This window comes from Sycon ciliatum, chromosome 3 (assembly GCF_964019385.1).
Source record: "Sycon ciliatum chromosome 3, ocSycCili1.1, whole genome shotgun sequence".
NCBI lineage: Eukaryota > Metazoa > Porifera > Calcarea > Leucosolenida > Sycettidae > Sycon > Sycon ciliatum.
This window is the reverse complement of record NC_088645.1, coordinates 12,577,769-12,598,099: the sequence shown is the minus strand read 5'-3', so window position 1 is coordinate 12,598,099 and position 20,331 is coordinate 12,577,769. Positions and strand designations below refer to the sequence as shown.

Here is a 20,331-nt window from a genome sequence, read left to right as displayed (position 1 = left end):
TGTGTTTATTTTGCCCGTAAAAGAGGCTGTACCGGCACCAGTTCAGACGTGCATGCGTTTCCTGCCTGAGAGTCCACAAACTCTGCATCACAACATAAGATTTACAGCGTAACTACTTGAGGAGGATACCGTATAAATTACTATAATTCTAATCGAAGAACATAGAATGCAATAGCGGGGGCTCATAGCGGCGTGACCAGCACGATTTACAGAAACAAATGAGACCATGACGCAGCATTGCCATAGTAGCCTGGGCACTGATGAAAATTTAATGGCACCCGTTCAAACACTCCATGGTACATGCCAAGAAGCATTGCATGCCAGCATGCACAACACGCTTGCGGTGGAGAGTTAAGCTAAAATAATTACTTCAATACAAAGAGTAGAATAATACTATAAGATATGATTCCTGCATAGATATCATGCCAGCATGATCTCTGAGCACACAATACTATTTTCCTGCAGCCAATTGTAGTACATGTACATGTAGTATTCAGCAAATCATATGACACACAGCGTGATAGCACCTCACCATCACCACTTTATGAACAGTGTAGCTGGAATCAACCAGGAGTCTGGAATCAACCAGGAGTTTCCCTGTTCACGCAGTACGTTCTAACTTCCCGTTCTTATCGATAGATAAGTTGGAATTGGCATTGCCCTGGATGCGTTTGTGTGTATGTGTGTGTGTGTGTGTGTGTGTGTGTGTGTGTGTGTGTGTGTGTGTGTGTGTGTGTGTGTGCGTGTCCATGTGCGTGTGTGTGTGTGTGTGTGTGTCTCTCTCTCTCCCTCCCTCCCTCTCCCTCTAATTTGTGAGCATGGTGGTGGTGTTGCGCGCGTATAAATATACATGTACGTCTGTATTGTACGTCTTTGCAAAACCTTTCTCCTTTCGACGGTCCACTGCCTTCAAGAGGCAGCGCAAATCAATACGAGACGAGTATGAACGACGCACATGAAGCGATAAAGGCATGTTTTAGCCAGTTGAGCTTCGCCTCCGTATGAGGCGTCGGGTCCATTCGGGCATTATGTCCCTACCCATCGTGCCGAACCACACAGCTCGGAACTTCCGTTGCGGCGCTGCCAGCAGTCTGTAGATATGCTGCAGTATGAACAATAGCTCTGCCAACAGGAACAGTTGGAACAGGTTCAGCGGTATCTCCATGGCAATGCTGTGTCTCTAGTTGCCGTGGGAACGTAAGGAGGGATGTCTATGCTGTAGCCTGTAGTGATTACGTTGTCTACGAGTAGGAGAAGAGCACCGCTAGGCACACGGCGGCAACCCACAGTACGCAATGTGCTCCGGGAATTCCAGGACTAGCACCAGTCTGCTCTGGCAACACTGGTCATTCGGAAATCGCGCTCTCCAGTGTCCAAGGCTTTCAAGCTCCGAGCACTCTTCGACGTCTTTTGGACGATTGCCAGTACGATATACTCACGATCGTCTCAGCCTTGGCTTGGGGCAGCGGTACCGCAGTGGTGGCGGTAGAAGAATGGACACTGCTCACTGTTCGCCTGTTTACATAAGCGTCCTACATGCACTTAGGGCGTTCCTGAATGAGCTGGGCCGGGCAACAGCACCCCGTCTCGTATCTTCTCGTGTGCCAGACTCGTGTTGCAGTTCTATTACACTGTGTGGAACATCCAATCTCAGACAGGTCCGGCCAAAGCACTTCGCCCAATTCCAGGTTTCCGTCGCCACACGTACATGTACACTCCGTCGAGACTGTGATGCAATACTCGATCCAAGTCTGGACGATAATCACTGCCTTGCACTAAGACTCGATACACAATGCTCTGTGATCCAATACTGGACGATAATCAATTGATCACTGCCTTGCACAGAGACTGGATAAGTTACACAATGCTCCGTCTGCCGCCACCAATTCACGATAAGCTATCCGTCGGCCTACTCCCGGCCTATGCTTGGAATGCGAAGTCAGCACTAGTAGTAGTATCAGTTTACTAATCTCAACGCTCACGGTCAACATGTATCCTGGCCACTAACACCAGCGAATCCGATCACACGGGACTACGAGTACGAGTGAGAGGGAACTGTTGCCAACAATTAGGCAGACAGAGAGGCGTTGACTTTATTATCAAGGCACGACGCACGGCGCGACAGCCATGCACACTGAGGAGACACAGGCAGGAGCGCGGTCGATATTTTCAATCAATGACTGGCTGTGAGTGTGAGACCAGCAGCGGCCGGCAGTGAACACTGACTTCCAACACAGTGATAGCGGTAGTACCGACGTGGATGGTAGCTTGCTCGTCTTCCTTTTACAGTCCTGGTGTGATCACAGGTGTCTGCGTACAAACCTGTATTGAAATTGATCAAGATCCTGGTGAGACGGCCGGCTATAGTATAGCCTACAATATCCACACCAATAATTGCACTCGGGAAATGCGAGAAAGATGCATTCTGCAACGCAGCTGAGAAAGAGCCCAGCTCATTCAAGTACAACGTCGTGCAGCAAGGAGACGTCTGTCATCCGAATAAAGTCTTCGTACTTTTACATTGTACATGATTGTGTAATGTAGAGATTGTGAGCAAGCTGTGTTTGTGTGTGAACGCATTGTACTTAGTCTTTGTAGCTCAGCAGTGCAGTGCAGCATTGTGCCATTTGTGGCAGCTGCGCGGATAGGAGACGCATTTTGTTGTACGACTCTCTGGTCCTACTCACTCAACTGTTACCAAGAGTACATGTACATAAACACGGGGGTTATGTACTCAGCTCAGACCAGTACACATGTCACGTGGTATGTGTATGGCTCCCTGGACCTGGTATAGACTACACTACAGTCTACAGACAGTGCTTCTCACCACAGAGAGCTTGCGCTGGACATAATGCTCAAGCATGTCGACCAAACGTCACGTGTGGCGGAGGAGCTGACAATGGTCTGCTCTGCGGTTGGCACGGACTACTTATTTTGACTTCTTAGAACCTCTCTGACATAGAAAATTTCTCTCTCAACCTAGAAACTCGAATGTTGTCTCTTTCCTTTCTAACTTAGAGAAAGATAATTTTGCATGAAAACGAAATGGACATAGGGGATTCGAATTCACCCACCATAGCACCACCAAGTGGATCCCAGTCACTCTTCTTTACCACCCAGCCACTGTACAATACCATGGTTATGTACTGTTGGTAGTACCCATGCTGAACCTAGAACTGCAGTGGAAACAATGACCTTGACCCTGCAATGCCTACATAGGCTATAGTATACAATGTAGCATTTAATTAAAATTGCAAGGGCATGGATGTACATGTACATGTACATGTACATGTACTCTTTGTACAACATGTACATGTACATGTTGTACAAAGAGTACATGTACATGTACAACATGTACATGTACAACATGTACAAAGAGTCATGTACATGTACATGTAGAATGTCATGATAGAATCCCAAACTGGTAAACCAGCATTAGATAAACCTTGCTGTAGTTCACGCAATTGTTAGATTGACAGCATGAAACAAGGTGGAGGACACTGTGTTCGAAAACAGTGACCTTACTACTGTACAACCTTCCGCGGTTGGCAGAGCCCCGGTCCCTGGGGACCATTTGAACCATATGGGTATCGCACCCGGTTCTGACCCTCATTATGCTAGGGGGGGGGGTAGGACACCAACCCCGTCTACAGAGAGCACCTTCTCGCGACAGTGTCATGGTGATGACAAAAAACTGAGAAGGACGCCATGGACAGAAGTTGGAAGAAAAAAGAAAAAGAAGTTTTTATACAAGTTAAAGAAAAGAGCGAAGACAACAAGACGACATCAGGAGTAGTCTCCTAACCCCCCCCCCCCCCCCCGCATAATGAGGGTCAGAACCGGGTGCGATACCCATAATTATGGTTCAAATGGTCCGCAGGGACCGGGGCTCTGCCAACCGCGGAAGGTTGTAGTAAGGTCACTGTTTTCGAACACAGTGTCCTCCACCTTGTTTCATGCTGTCAATCTAACAATGTAGAATGTCCTATGCTATGGGATGATGTAAAAACAGACTAGCAAGACCATTGGCATTGGACAAACTGATCTATTCTACATGTATAACTCGACGAAGCAAAGCAACAGACCACCCAACGAACTTGGGAGCTCGAAGGTACTAGTACCATGTAAAAGACATGAAGATGGGAAGCTACAGGAATTCAACCATCATCAGAAAAACGAGAGTTCACCATAGGGAGTTAGGAGAGCTTGAGTAGGCTGAGGAAGATTTTGCCTGAAGAGCACCACTTACACATGTACAGTCAACTTCGCTTATAACGACACTCGGCGGGGCATCAGAAAAGTGTCCTTATTAGCGAAGTGTCGTTATACCCGAAGTCTCATTGTATGTACTACAGTTGGATGGGTCTTTGCTCTGGGCATGAAAATTATGTCGTTATTCGCGAATTGTCGTTATATTCGCAGTCGTTATTAGCGAAGTTGACTGTATAGTGCTCTCCAGGCACAAACATCACCAGGGATACAAACTTACAGAGACGCTCCGTTTCCAGCGCGACAAACATCTTGTGAACACCAGATAGCAGCGTGAGTCAGTGTCGCTCATGGAGGTGCTGAACAAACGCTTAGAACCGTTGGCCATTCACAACGTTGTTGCCTCTAAACCATCTAACGCGCCGGGGATAACGATATGAAGAAGAGGTTGGTGCGACTTCGGCGATACTTGGGAATTGTGTGTTGCTCCCTACGTGGGAGCTTGCGCTATTCCTGCCGACCTAAATTCTCACTTGACTGACTCAAGACTGCCATCCAGAGCACACGAGAAGTCCATCGAACCTTCCACTCGGCAAACCTGCAAGAAAGCACCACTCCCTGCTCAATACACAGTGGTTCGGGGAATTCACCCCTCATCAGTTGAGCTTGAGAGCTTGAGTAGGTTGAGGAAGATTGTGCCTGAAGAGCACCACTTATAATTATAGTGCTTTCCAGGCACAAACATCACCAGGGACACGAACTTACAGGGACGTTGTCCCCAGCGCGGGCTTGCGAATTGGATGGTTTGGAGACAACAACGTTGTGAATGGCCAACAGACCTCAGCGCTTGTTCAGCACCGTCCAGGAGCGACACTGACTCACGCTGCTATCTGGTGTTCACAAGATGTTTGTCGCGCTGGAAACGGAGCGTGTCTGTAAGTTTGTATCCCTGGTGATGTTTGTGCCTGGAGAGCACTATAATTATTATAAGTGGTGCTCTTCAGGCACAATCTTCCTCAGCCTACTCAAGCTCAACTGATGAGGGTTGAATTCCCCGAAGCACTGTGTATTGAGCAGGGAGTGGTGCTTTCTTGCGGGTTTGCCGAGTGGAGAGTTCGATGGACTTCTCGTGTGCTCTGGATGGCAGTCGTGAGTCGGGCAAGTGAGAATTCAAGTCGGCAGGAATAGCGCAAGCTCCCATGTAGGGAGCAACACACAATTCCCCAAGTATCTCCGAAGTCGCACCAACTAAACTTCAACAGTGCCCCTTTGCCTTTGCCTTTGTATTGGTGCCTGGATCAACTGCTGAAATCCACCAGATCGTCTGGTCGTGGGAGGTCACGTAGACCTCCCAAAACACCGAGAACAGATGCCAGGTTTCCTCTTTCCGTACTGTCCTTGTACCATCCTCTAGCCTCCTCCCCCAGACTAGTCGGTGCTCTTTAGCAAAACAACCGCATTACATTGATTTATGATTGTGTAGCGTGCACCTTTGCAATGCATGTGCATTTATTAGTGTTTTTCCGATCAATTAAAATGAATACCCTGACGGAAGTGGTTTGCCATCACTGGTCCATGCTGTTCACAGTCACCACTACACTGTCACTGGTCACCTGGTGACCGTGCCCATGCCATGGTCAACACAGCGCCAACCATCAACACTCAGCGCCGTCCGTGAATGGCGACATGATAATTATTATAGTCAACTTCGCTTATAACGACACTCGGCGGGGCATCAGAAAAGTGTCCTTATTCGCGAAGTGTCGTTATACCCGAAGTCTCATTACATGTATACAGGTACGAGGTAGTATGGACTTTGCTCTGGGCATGGAAATTCTGTCGTTATTCACGAATTGTCGTTATATCCGCAGTCGTTATTAGCGAAGTATTAGTTGACTGTACAGTACAATCATGTACAATCGTCATATACAGTGTACATGTAGGTTACCAGGCGCATGCGTCGGTGCCGTTCAAGGGAGGGTTCCGGGGCCGGGGGCCGGGCCTCCCCCGGGAAAATTTTCAAAAAATGAAGCAAAATCCTGCATTTTCCGGGCACCCAGGAACCCATACGGCGCACGCGCCTGGAACTAACTTACGCCTAGCACATGTAATGCACGTTCCTGGCAAAGACAACTTTCACTCAGGACGAACGTTATGCATTGTCCTGCTGTATCCTCAATCGGCGATCGCATGCCATTGGCCATCGGCTTTTTCTCTGCACAATGGCATAGAGAGAATAGGATCAAGAGCTACCCGCACTGCCGCAGAGATCTCGTTCTTCTCTATCTCTGCTCTGGAATGAAGACTTCTGCATCTGAAGGAGCCATGTACATGTACATGTACTAGTAGAGTGTAGACAACGACTATGTGTAGACAAAAAAAAAGAATTGTTTGGCTCCACCGAAATTATAATTATTATTGTTCTAGTAATATCCAGAGTCATCTGTAGTGTAGGGTGTGCACAATCATTAAAGGGGAACTACACCCAAAAATCAAAACTTCATGGTCCGTAGAGTTTTGGACGCTGAGTCGAATGGTGAAGGTCCCACTTCGATCCGACCAAGCGTTCTTGAGATATATCAGTTTGCAATAATTATTGTCCTTTTCGGGTCCGTGCCGTGACGTCACAAACCCGTGACGTCATTGAGACTTGGTGATCCTTTGGCCAGATCCAGAAACACTGGGATTTCGCATCTTCTTTCTGTTTGTCCATGGAAGAAGAGGGTATTTGTGTCATCATGGCTTCTGGCTGTGTCCTGCACCAATTTCTGAAGGATTGTGCTTGGCACAGGCCGAGCAGTGCACCATAGCAGCTATCAAGCGACATAATTATTTGCTTGACAATTTAGGGACTACCGTGAATGTAAATCCTTCGCGTGTGTTCCAGCCATTTGGCAGAGGAGGATTTTCAGGAGGAATATTATGGCACTCATCCGATGCGGACGCTGGTGGATGAAACTGTGGTGCGTCCTTTTTCGCACGCCACACTGTGAAGTGTCAGTCGAAAAGCGGAGGTGAGTGCAATATTTCAAAAACACTAGCTACTGTATGTAGTTCTTTCTTTTCCAAAGCATTTGTAGAATTGTTTTGGACTACATCACTACGAAATGTGAAGCTTTCCGAAACCGGCCTGATGAGGTGGACGGCAGTAGATCTCCTGTTTCCCTAGGCTATGCTGCGTGCGATCGATGAACCTGTCTGCGATTGCTGTTCTTGATTTTACAGGAAGAAGATCAAGAGCGGCTGTACCATCGGTCGCAGTGACTCACTGTTGAGCTACGACCACTGCCACCGCCCCAAGGTTATAGGAAGGACTGTTTGCAGCGCCAGCGCCTCTAGCTGGCATGTTTTTTTCCTGTATGAACACACAGTATGTACTGCTGATAAGCTACATCACGCAATGACCCGCAGTTCAAGGAGAGAAGATAGTCCACATACCGGCAACGGTGTACACCTATTCGGGAACTCGTTGGGTTTTCTCAGTATGGATGCAGATGAGAGCCAGACATTATTATTATTGTGTGTATGCGTGCAAGCGCGTGAGTGTGTGTGTGCGCGCGCACGCGCGTGAGTGTGCGCGCACGAGCGTGAGTGTGTGTGTGCGCGCGCCCGTGCGCGCACGTGAGTGTGTTTGCGCGCACGCGCGTGAGAGACAGACATTATTATTGTGTGTGTGGGTGCACGCGCGTGTGTGTGCGCGCGCACGCGCGTGACACTGAGTGTGTGTGCGCGCGCACTTGCGTGAGTGTGTGTGTGTGCGCGCACATGCGTGTGCTTTTGTGTAATGTAATATAACATTCCAAATATATTCACGTCATCTATTCTGTGTTCTCCTTTATGTCATTCTCTCCCCATTTGCGGGAGGGACATGGAATGACAAGTAGTAGATGCATTGCCGTTAGTGATCCTGCGGGATGTGTGGGTATGCAACCAAGTGCATGAGTGCGCGCATGTGTGCGTGCACGAGCATGTGCACAGGCACTTGTATGCTTATGCACTCGTGTGCGCACGCGCTTGTGAAATTGCGTGTCTGCGTGCGTGAGCATGTGTGACTACTATACTATGTGCCCACCAAGGTGAGCACATGTGCGTGCGTGTGTGTGGGGCGCAGGCGGATATGTGCACACATTTTAGAATGATTATCAAGGACAGAGCTGTTCCGGTAATGCAGTCATGAGACACCACAGTAGGGCAAAACGCACTCAATATGCTACTGTGCTGCTGCTGCTGCTAGAGTGCACAGCGTAATTGTTGGTACACAGCTACGTGAAATACAAGAGAACGTCTCAGCATTCTGTAAAGACTAAGTGATAATGCAAAAGGTGAGAATGTATTTCGCCACAATACGAATTGAGTGCAGTCCACTTATGTGAGATAAAGCACAAGTGAACCGATACACATTGCACGACTTGCACGGAGATAATGCTAGCCATGTTACGCAGCAAACTCCATGTACAGGAGTACGAGTGAGGAGACTATTGATCTGAGTACTGTGCGAATACAAAATTTCACACAATTTACGATATGAAGAGAACGATTCGATTTGTGAGCATTACGTAGGACTATACTGTGAAAACACTTACGGATTGTCAGGGTTGTCTGAGCTGCTTTGGCTGCCGCTTCATTTCGAAATAGCCCAGCCAACCGGTTGCCAGATGTTGCTGATGGAGAGCGACTTCTCCAATTGCAGTAATTTCTGCTTCATCCACATTTACAGCCCGATTGGAAGCCACCGCTTGCGCTGCCATATCCTTTCCTGAAAATTTCGGCTCATGCCCGAAGCCAAACATTTTCAGCTCAGGCTCTGAGCTTTCAAGCTCGTCTGATACGTCGGAATCGCTCATGGTGAGGACGTCTTTGTCAGAACTATTCCTTTCACATACGAAAATACCTGTACTTCTGAGCTTGGCCCAGGCAAGCAAGTCTCAATGACGTAGAAGGGTGTGTTGGGGGTGTGTCGCGGCCGCATGACGTCATGGCGCGTCCCCCGAAAGTACAATAGACCCTTTGCACAATAACGGTCACGTGATCCGAGACGGGGCATCCTCTTCGATTTTTGTGCAGAGTATCAGTTGTTGAGCATGGTGGAACATTGTATTTTTCCATTTTGGAGATGGAGGAGAGAGTGTCGAGTGGTTTGCCATCGATGGCCTTGGAGCCCGTGGACGAACTGTCAAATGAAGATCGGTTGTGTAAGGAACTGAACAGTTTTCTGCTGAATGAGGGTGCGTATCTGTCTGGAAAAAGAAGGAGTTGTTGGAGCGGTAAGATTTCCGCATTCAGTGGATATTTCGGATTACTGTAGATTGAAATTTATTTTATTTTCTCTACCTTCTCTCCTCTGTCGATGTAGAGAACACTTCTCTATGCAGAACCCTGATGCTCCTAGAACTAAGAAGGGCACCACTTCCTCGAGTGTACCTTCATCATGCCCAACATTTCATGCGTCCGAGTGGATGAGTGATGAACCTCTGTTTCCCAGAGTGAGTGCCAAACCATGCTTGCCGGCTCATCTCCAACGCAGGGGCAAGTCGCCGACGACAGTGAAGAAGGAGCTGATGGAGTAGTACTAGTGAACAAGCCCGTGGATAGTGTCCATGAGTTTTACTTTGGTGGCTATGTGCATAATGTGAAAGTCTGTCATATCGTGCACACAGCCACAGCTCGAACTCAGATGACTTTCTCCGCACACCTGAGCGACGAGGCCGCGTCTCTCTCCACTTCAACATCAGCAGCTCGAGCAGCGCCAGCAAGCAGTCGATCTTCCAATAGCGAAGACAGGGATGGGTCATGCTTTTTCTCAAGCTCCAGAGTCTCTTGGCAGGGCGTTCCATATCTTCGCAAAAGCAAGGATGAAAGTCGTCATGGACAAAGTGTTCCGAACACAACACTGTAAACGATATCGCAGCACTGCGGCCCTCTTCTCGCCAGATAGCCAGGATTCCAGAGTGTGGAATGCCAGCATCACCAGGGAACGCATGGAAAGACAAGTGAGTTCCTTAGACTAACGTTAGGGATGACGGTTGCTGCAAACAAGAACCCAACAGTGGTCCTTGGAAAGCATTTCGGGACTTCTTCCTTCAGAACTAGAAAAACTAACTTCAAAATGAAAAAAGGCTGGGGAGTACATACATGAACATCGCGTCGGGACCGTGAAAACACAGCCTGTCACAGGAAACTTGATCACGTCCTGCAGCAAAACCATGCATGCTGGTTGCATGCCAAGTGTGCAGCGCGTGCACAGCATGCCCCGTCTCGACCCCTCTCGCTTATTGCGCAAAGGGTCTATTTAAACCGAAGATATCTCAGGAACGCTTGGTCGGATCGAAGTGGGACCTTCACCATTCGACTCAGCGTCCAAAACTCTACGGACCATGAAGTTTTGATTTTTGGGTGTAGTTCCCCTTTAATAATCATGTACAGCTGTACATGTATTTAGACTAGAGGCGGGATGATCGATGAATCAATGGATGTCAAACGAATGACAGATCGCTGTACACGTACATAGTCATAGTCATAGTCATGGCCATGGCACAAAAATCGAAAATGAGAGAAACCAGCCTACCTGGACTGCTTCGGCCGGGTTCAGTCTTCAGATGGCTCACCCGATCAGTAGGATCGCACGATACATACAATGATAGTCATGTACAGCTGCACCGGTATGTGCGCAGTGCGCAGAGTCGCTCAAGCGAGATGAGAAGTGTGCTGTTGTGGTCACGCCATACCACATTTTTACCACAACTGGCACAAGTGGTTGGCAACATGTACAATGAACGGACTCACATTTTGGGAATGCTAGCATATGCAGCATAGCACCTCAGTCGAGTCCTCAGTGGTGACCATGGTGACAGTGGCGTGTGAACTCTCTGGCTAGCTGGGGCTGTACACCGTCGACGCGTCCTACTCTTCTGTTGACTGAGTCTGTACGGCTGTGTGGAGAGCTAGAGCCTAGCCTCAGCCCTAGGTAAGCCGTGGCATCACTGGGACTGGCTGAATCGGCCACTACTGGCACTACTACTACTAGTACTAGCACTTCTCTCCATTTCCCACTGTACTACGGCACTCTACAGGCGAAATCGCACCACTTGACATGGCTTGAATTTGATTTTGAAAAGACGCCACTCCACTTGCATCCTCTGCGCTGCACGCTCCACGTCTAGGTCTGTTGCCAGTAATTTTGTTCCAGTAAAAAGCAGCTTTGTGCTTGAGCAAGTCAGAGGCACTTTGCTGCGGTAGCTAAACATTTACGGTGAGCATTTCACGGTCTTCTTCGGCCAAAACGTTGGATAGTGATTTGCGTGTGTAAACTTCGTACGCTTGAGTTTCCTGCGTGTGGCAGTGTCGGTTTGCTTGTGGAAGCTGAGCCTGACACGGACGGTGCAGCGACTGACAGAGACTTCAGAGGTGCTGGTAGCGTATGTGCTGGTAGTGAGCTTCAGAAAGGAAACGTCAGCCGGCTAGTTGCATCGCTCTGTTGATCAGTGTATAGATCGCGCGAGAGAGGGAGAGAGAGTCGGACTGGGGAGTTTGTGCTCCCTATCAGTTACACGAGAAAAGCAACACACGACGTGCTGTCGTTACTGCTGTTGCTGCTGCCATGACGAGGAGGTGTGTTGGGGGTTGGTACCGCCATGGCGGGTCTGCTCAGCAGAAGTCACTGTACGCATCCTGGAGCTGTTCGTGTCGATTCGCCATCACTCTGCTGGTGTTGGCCGTGGCTACTTCGCATGCACGCGCCCAGGTAAGATGTTTGAACTTTTTGTGAAGGCTTCTCCTCGGCCCTGCATTTGAATCCGTACGGAATATCATTTTCACAATGCCATTGTGGAAACTACAGCAGTGATTGTTTATGCATGCCGTGGTCGAGTTAGGGATGTGTGATGGTGTCTCGGTAGGGTTAGGTGTATTGCTCGTGGCCTGGCGCCTGTCAGAGAAATTGTAGGTTTCAACCACGGCGGCATGTTGCTTTGCGGGCGGTTTCAGGCAACAAAACGCTACAACTTTGTCAACTTTATAATTATGTGGTCGCCTGAACTGTTTCCCCCTATGTCCAGCTCTTGTAGTTTAGTGTTCCTACTTGAAATTCCGGCTTTCTATTATTTAGTTTGCGAGTAGGGAAAACTCTAGAAAGGCTACTACTGCACTGGTACTCTCCGGCACATGTGCTGTGATGGTGCCATGCTCGCTTGTTCAACTAAAATTGATTGCTCCGACTCGTACTCGTTCAGTCACTCTTCGCCGAAGGCCTCAAGTACTAGTAATACTAATAGTTCCAACACTATGTGACTGAATGCTAGTGAACGGTCGGGTCTGCTTTCGCGATAGGCTGCTGGCACTGCACTGCGTAGGTCTAGTGCTGTATTGGTACCGGTATACCATGGTATGTTCAAAGATTTTTTAGGGAAATGGTAGGTCTACTGTTGTTGGAGTGACGGAGAATGCCCAGACCTCTGAGCCGATGTGTAACGCCGTTTGGCTAGATTGCCTTCGTTTGGATGTGGCGTGATCCATCTGGTGTCCGCACATTCTTAGCATAGTTACATCTCACACGTTGCCTTTACAAATTAGTCGACGCCTTTATCAACACCTCATCTCCCGGGTAGAGGCACATGGCATTGGTGTTGCTACTGCTCCTGCTGCCAACACCAAACAGAAGGACTCCACTTCACTGGTTTAGGTGAAGTGACTTTTATATTTTCAAGGACCCTTTTGAAAGTGTCTCCAGTCCAATCATTCCACCAAACCAAGGACATGGTATGATGTGTACAATCGTGATTGTATGAGTACTGAAGATGCCACTTGCACGAGCAGGAAAACAAGAGGTACGACCAACTCAAGATCAAGGCATAGGGAACAGAGGAGCAAACTCATAATCATGATAATAGACCAAAGTAATTAGTTACGATCACGTTTTATACGAAGCTCCAAACAAAGTCGAGTCGTGGCAAAAGTCGCTCGTGTGTGCGTTTGCAATGACGTGAACGCGTTCAAAATGACAAATCATGGGCTCGATCGTACGATCGTGCATTCGTGGCAGTTTGTAATTTTTTTGAAGTATTTATAGTTGTAACGAGCAAGGAGGAGAGCGAAATGGCTGACACAAGAGGACTTTTGTCGGAATACTGGCGTTCCAACTAGAGACGCTGGGTCGTAGCGCTGGCGTTTTGCCCTTCGTGGTGGCAAGTGTAGGCTCAGCGTGTTTCTCTTGCAACGAGCTTTCCAGGAAGCCCAGAATCGTAAACATAGGCCAGGGAGACTAAAGCTATGACTCGGAGAATTGTGCAATTTGAGGTGAGTCGAGGCAGGATACTGTGGAACATGTAATTACTTTACCGTGTTTGCCGGAGACCGGGAGTATAACACGCAGCTGAGCATAGATGCGCACCCCCTCTTTTGTGTAATGTTTTGGCGATTCAAGGTCTATCCGGAGCTCCGAGTATAGTGCGCAACCTAAATTTGAGAGCATTATTGACACTACTATAGCGACCATTTTCCATTTGTATATTGCTCATGCTCTACCGATGTGGTCTCTTACCAATCATGCGCTGTTAGGTGTCCAGCATTCCCTTCACATACAGCGCATACTCTGGTGCCTTTTAGCCCAATTTAGGTTTCCTGGCTTCTGTTCCGAAATTACCGAAATCGAAATCACACCGAAAACAACTTGTTATACAGTAGTCACATCAGCTCATTATACATAGCCATTGTCGGTTTGGTATGCCCTGGGCTTTATCCTCCTACCTCTCTTGCCCAGTAAAATCTAGTTGTGTTGACAGATCTCAATGAGCACCACGCTGACTTCATTGTAGTTCTTTCACAGAAGAACCATGACAATACAGTGCTGCTCAACGAAATCCAGTCGAGTCACTCAAGTACGCTCCGCGCGTTGCGCAGCCCTAGACCTGCGAACACTGGGCTGCGAAATGATGCAAGGCGCTAACTTGAGTGACGCGACTGGATTTCACCGAGCAGTGCCGTACTTGGGTGACTAGGTCCTAGGAAAACGTATCTGCAAAAAGCAGGCTGGACTGCACCGCCTAATGCACAGGCTAGCTACGGTACGGGGGTCTAGGAGCTTGATGTCCATGCTTGATATCCTTGCTTGATGTCCATGCTTGATATCCTTGCTTGATGTCCATGCTTGATATCCTTGCTTGATGTCCATGCTTGATATCCTTGCTTGATGTCCATGCTTGATGTCGATGCTTGATATCCTTGCTTGATGTCGATGCTTGATATCCTTGCTTGATGTCCATGCTTGATATCCTTGCTTGATGTCCATGCTCTCATACAGGGAACTAGAATACTTCACTTGGTATGCATGACAGTTCTTCCAGATTTACTTGATATCCCGAATCAACATTTTAAAATTAGGAATGCTTGTAAGATATTTGTTCCATTGCCAAATAACTGTGTGTTTGTGTGTGTGTGTGTGTGTGTGTGTGTGTGTGTGTGTGTGTGTGTGCGCGTGTGCGTGCGTGTGTGTGTGTGTGTGTGTGCGTGTGTGTGTGTGTGTGTGTGTGCCTTGTATGCTTTATCAGGTTGCAGGTGGTGGTGGTGGCGGCAGCAGCAGCAGCAGCAGAGGAGGCAGTACGATAGGCATTGTTGTCTCATCCAGTAAGTTCCTTCACGCACCTGACCTAACCACACATCCACTACACTATGATCGGGCGGCGTAGAACACTTAGTCTGGAGAATGGCACACACTGAAGAACAATCCAGGCTAGATTCGCAGATCTAGGAACACGTGTACTGCTTTATACGTGATGTGAGCTCATCGCATGATGATCTCCATCATCGCGGAATAAGAACGAAACGACTAAAATCTGAACACTTTAGATCAATTCCAGGCTGCGCCTTGAGCCCCTCTGTTCTTCGGCGCCCGGTCTTAGTGTAAACTACACTTGGGCCGAGATGTAGGTGTGCGCCACTGCACATGCCCCCCCCCCCCTCCCCTTAAAATGTTCGACCCAGTTTCAGCATGCACATAATGATCATGCATGACATGCACCAGCCATCCTTCACATACAAGGTATGCGGCCGTGCACTCCCCTAACAGAGGGACCAGCTACGTCTGCCCAGTGTATGCAAACAAAACTCTCCATCGCCCCGGAATCTGCTCAGCGGTTGCTTTAGGGAAATTCCAACTACAGTCGCAATGTTGTGGCCTAGTGATTTTGTTTGCGTGTCACTGAATTGGCTCTGCTGCTGCTGCTGGTGCTGCTGTTTGTGGTCTGTCCTCTACTTGTTACCGAATGCGCAGGTGGATTTGATCTGTTTCTTGAAACTCCCGCCACGGAAAGCAACGGCAATGCTGGCGAGAGCGGCGTCAGGGACGACTCGTCGGCCATGTCCCAGTCGCAGGCGCAGAAGCTGGGATACGCCGGTGCTGGCGTGGCCGGTGTACTCAGCCTGTTCTTCATCATCCTGGTCACCCGACTCTGGACTATACATTCCATTACGCGCCGCGACCACCACGGCTCCTCCGGCAAGTATCACCGAACGCCGTCAAACTACAGCCCCCGTGCAAGCAAGGATGCTTCGGATCCTGCCATTATCGAGGCAACCATAGCGCACATCAACCAAACGGAATCCTACGTCCCAACCAGTGCCCGGCCGGAAAGAGCACAGGAGCTCGACGAACCGCTGAAGGTTGTTTCGGTGTGTCCAAGCGCCTCTCACACAACGTCACCCACAGTCGTGCAGACATCGAGTAATGGCACCCATCCGCAGCTCAAGACGAGTTCATCCATCGTGAGCAATGGCCGCCCCAAGGTTATACGCATTCACTCCGAGTTCGAGGAGATGGAATCGGATGAGGAGGCACCACCCGTTCCAAAGAAAAAGTCAGGTGCGTCCAAGCTGAAAATTGAAAAGGCCAAAAAGGAAGCCAAGTGACTATGCTCTGTGGAAAACTGGATGAGGCCATTTTTTAATTTTTTTTGTACCGACAAGGGGCTGTATAGCCCCAGACAATGAGTGGGGGCTCTCGGGCAAAGCTAGGTTTTGGGATACGAATTTTTCTTTTTTTCTTTATTGTGTTGAGCGGTTAAGTTGATTAGGAACCGCACCATAGTCTGTACATATTTGACCCCGTAAGTTATCGTATCCCTGCAAGATACCTGTCACACATCTAGACACATACACATCTAGACACATAGCGGCTTTCAAGGGGACCGGACCGCTGGATTTGACATTATCCAAAGACGTTGCCAATGCCCTTTTTGCCTTCTTGAAACTTTTTTTGGTTGTCACTGTTTTGGACCGTCGATTAGCAGTGTTAGTATATTGTTACAAAGTGTACCATGAAGCCGCAGTGACTCTGATCACAGGCTTTGTGTGCAAAGTCTGCTGGTCTCATCCATGGCACGTGTGTAGTGTGGCCAAGACTGATTGACATCCCGTGATGGTGTTGGCGCTCATTCCATTGTGAAACATGCTCGAATCCACCAGGTGAATTCATGTGATGTGAATGTTCTTGTATTAGGTCACATCACACTCTGTGTATATACGCACCATTGTGGCTCTCCTAACTCTATATCTTCGTGATATGTTTGCTGCCAAATTTCAACTGAATGATGAAGGGAACACTTTTTTAAATAGGCCCATGAATATTATAGTATTATTATATTTCGTGTAGGGAGCACCTTTCCTTTTTTATTTAGTTTTTTTTTTGTAAGAATATTAACATTTTCTACTCTCCTTCCATGCCTGACCTGGTCTTGTCGTGAGTATGAATGAGGCAGAGACAGATTGCTAAACTGCTAAAATCATTAGGTTCTAGGTGTGCCTGGGATCGTTTTATCTTCTTCGTAAGGAGGCTCTGCCATTTGCGGTAGTGAGCATTGTGGGGACCCGATGAGTGACTCTACTGCGCGGGATCAGTGTGTGTGTGTATGTGTGCGCGTGTGTGTGTGTATCTGACAGCCACACCCACAGAACCTACTGTCCACAGGGCTGTTCAATGGAATTGGATCGTTTGAGTCAAGTACATTATTGCTGTAGTTTCAACTGAGCACCATTTAACACGCCAGTGTTCGCAGGTGTAGGACGTGCAGCACACCGCCCGGTGTGCCACTGACTCGCATTATCGGGTTTCAGTGAGCAGCATTCGATCACTGTAGCTAGCAATTGGCTATACAGGACAAGGGAGAACGCGCGCGCGGGGTGGGGAGGGGGGGGGGGGGACTGATCACCCCGGTCTGGGGACACCACAGCTCAAGTCTTACAATCTGGAACCAGGAACGGTCATATCCTGTCACATTCGGGCAGAGTAAGTAGGTAGGTCGAAGCCATTGTATTTGTGTATGTTCTCAATGCTACACTTGGCAATGAGAGCTGCTGCACTGCCAGCTCGGATCACAAAACACTGCATGGCATGCAGGTGATTATTATGAGCGCAGCTGAATTAATGCATGGTACAGCTACCAATCCGCTGGCTGCCTATACACTTAGTACTAATACAGAGCACTACCAGCCCGCTTGCCAGATCATCCAACTACATGCACAACAGAACATCTCGTGATAATAAAATATTAACGCAACAATCATCAAAGGCGCTCAACGAGTACAAGTAAAAGTACTGCACTGTTGTGAAATGGCAAGGAACAAACTGGGTGAACAAGTTACTTCATATAATTAATTTTTACGGCGCTTAGCGAGCAAAGTTTACCCCACTAGAACAGTGTTTCTTTTCCTATGCTCGTGAATGAAGTAACTCAACATGGGTTCAATGAGTAAAATCAACTTCATCAAGAAAAAAATCGATAAGAAATATCTTTGAAACAGGCCTAGTGGGACATTACATTTCTCAGTTTTCGTAGAAATTCTAAGGCTCCCTAGGCAGACAAGAGTTCAGTAGAGAATTCCACATTGTGCAATGGTATCAAGAACAATCGGGACACACACACACACACACACACACACACACACACACACACACAATCAATTTTTTGCACCAGCTAGGAAGGCACTCTAGTCATTGAAAAGACTTTTAAAAGTGGCTTGATTAATCTTTCCGATCAGCTACACCCTGTCTCGTTCAGTTACTGCGTGCAACTCAAAGCTTTCCCTCTGTTCTTTGCACCGTATCTCCTTGCCCTGCCACCGCCGCCGTCGCTGTATCAGCCTCCACTCAGCGATGCAGAACAATAGTGCGGCTAGCACTGACATTAAGATGTGGTATACGAACTTGACACGCAGCTCACCAGTGCAGCGGCCTATCCTCTGGCTGTAGAACGCAGCCACACCCGTCGCCGTCCCCTGAAACAGCTTGTAGTTCGCAGAGGCAGCCTCCTGGTCACGAGCAAACGATGCTCCCAAAATAACTGTGAACATGAACAGTAAGGACAAAGAACAGAGCAAAAAAACTCACAGCAATATCCTGCAAGCTGGCATGTCACTATACCGTAATTCCGCGCATATAAGCCCATGGGCCTATATCCGGATATAAGCCCACCTCCGTTTATAGGCCCATGGGCTAATAAACAGACCCAAACACCGTAGTACAGCATGTCAGTGCAGACTACATTACCAGTACCGGTACCTATGGTAGGCGGACAACCGCGCACGGACTTGTACTTTTTCGCGTGCCAGCTGCCTTCAAAATTCGAATATAGGCCCAGGGCTAAAAAACGAACCTTATTACTGATTTATTTTCCCGGAAAATGCATTATTTCATATATTAGCCCATGGGCTTATATGCGCGGAACTACGGTATGCGCAGGATAACCAGCACAGTGAGGCTTCAGATCTTTCTGGGACATTTTCATATAAAATTGAGACCTCATGATTCGCTGGCAAGCCCACAGCCACAAGGCAAAAGCGACTGAAGAGAGCGAGTGCGAAAACCAGCACTTTCGCCTAGTGGTTGTGGGCTTGCCCGGGAGTCATGAAATCTTGAGTTTGAGACCCCCCCCCGCTGGCAGCAAGGAGTGCGTACAAATCTTCCTATTGCCGGTTGTGCTTCTATAGAACACACCGTATTTTCGTGAGTTTCAGGAGAATACTGAGCCGCAGCCAGATTTTTGTCACGAAATACAGGCATCTACCCTGTATTTCCTGGCTCATAATTTCATATGATCACCGTAGCATTAGGGGCTGTCCCTAAACACAATGATTGTCATCTATTTACTTAGAGACGTCTAACAGGCGTTTCTGGTGGGTTGGTTCGCCTGCAAGGCGTTTATAAAAAATGAATTTCGAAGCGCATACATACCATACTGTGCGTGTACTTCGAAGTACATGCACGTGATGTAGCACTGCTACAGCCAGTACAGGTAGGCGTCGAGACGCACTACACTGCACTGCACTGCACACGTCATGGCAGAGTAGACAGGGAGACAGGGGCGCATACATGCACATGTAACTGTTCGCTATGAAGGGTCAATTGTAATTGTATGGGTTCAAAGTTCAAACAGGGACATGGACAGGGACATGGACAAGGGTTCGTTATAATAATAGCGAATTTCGTGATATTATCACGACATTCGGTATACGCGAGTTCGCTAAAAGTGGAGTCGACTGTACTGTATTTGTGTGCATAGTATGGTGTTTATCATGAGTGGTATTATCTGCATTTGGGGGGGGGGGGGGCTTTCTGGGGGTGGGTGGGTCAAGAAAGAAACGCCTGTTAGACGTCTCTAAGTAAATACATGTATATACGGACGCATTGACTTTTTTGGGTGAATGAAGAATGTTTAAAGTGCAGCGTATACATGTACTCCGTTAGATACTGCAGTTGACACATGCATATCACTAAGCGCATAAATCATGCACTTCACTTAATTGCGTACCTGTCACCGGTACAATCCACATTGCGTCAACAGCTCCCCATGCTGCCACCAGTCCAAAGAGCAGTGGAGCGTTCCCTGTCGGTTGCCACAACAGCAGCGTCAAGAGAACGCTCGACTGGACCAGCATTGCGCAGACAACAATGACGGCCTTGTTTGTATGCTTCATCGCCGTCGAAACCACCAGCAGGGTCAGGAAATTTGCTGCGCTGTAGCACACAATCGAGTAGCCAACGTATGCCACGCCGAGGCATGGTGTTATGAAGAACTACATGCAGAGAGCAGAACAAAACACACAGAACCAAGAGTACATGAAAACCAGAGTGTGCAG

General features: G+C 48.2%; 2 protein-coding genes across 3 annotated transcripts in view; one reads left to right on the top strand and one right to left on the bottom strand.

Moving 5' to 3' along the window:
- Window positions 1–11,312: 11,312 nt before the first annotated feature.
- On the top strand, window positions 11,313–16,911 carry LOC135811466 (uncharacterized). Of its 2 annotated transcripts, none has more exons than XM_065324707.1 (3): window positions 11,313–11,950; window positions 14,751–14,826; window positions 15,473–16,911. In XM_065324707.1, the coding sequence occupies exons 1-3, from the start codon at window positions 11,807–11,809 to the stop codon at window positions 16,105–16,107; spliced, it is 855 nt and encodes a 284-aa protein (XP_065180779.1). In that variant the 5' UTR covers window positions 11,313–11,806; the 3' UTR covers window positions 16,108–16,911. The 2 variants fall into 2 exon arrangements, with proteins under 2 accessions (XP_065180779.1, XP_065180780.1); XM_065324708.1 differs by lacking the exon at window positions 11,313–11,950 and adding an exon at window positions 13,263–13,500.
- A 597-nt stretch (window positions 16,912–17,508) lies between these two features.
- LOC135811465 (protein unc-93 homolog A-like) overlaps window positions 17,509–20,331 on the bottom strand; it is a 14,229-nt gene continuing 11,406 nt past the window's right edge. Inside the window, exons 4-5 of the mRNA XM_065324706.1 lie at window positions 20,004–20,268; window positions 17,509–18,536 (exon numbers count right to left, since the gene is read on the bottom strand). Coding sequence (XP_065180778.1) covers window positions 18,235–18,536; window positions 20,004–20,268 — 567 coding nt within the window. The 3' untranslated portion in view covers window positions 17,509–18,234. The remainder of the gene's footprint in view (window positions 18,537–20,003; window positions 20,269–20,331) is intronic.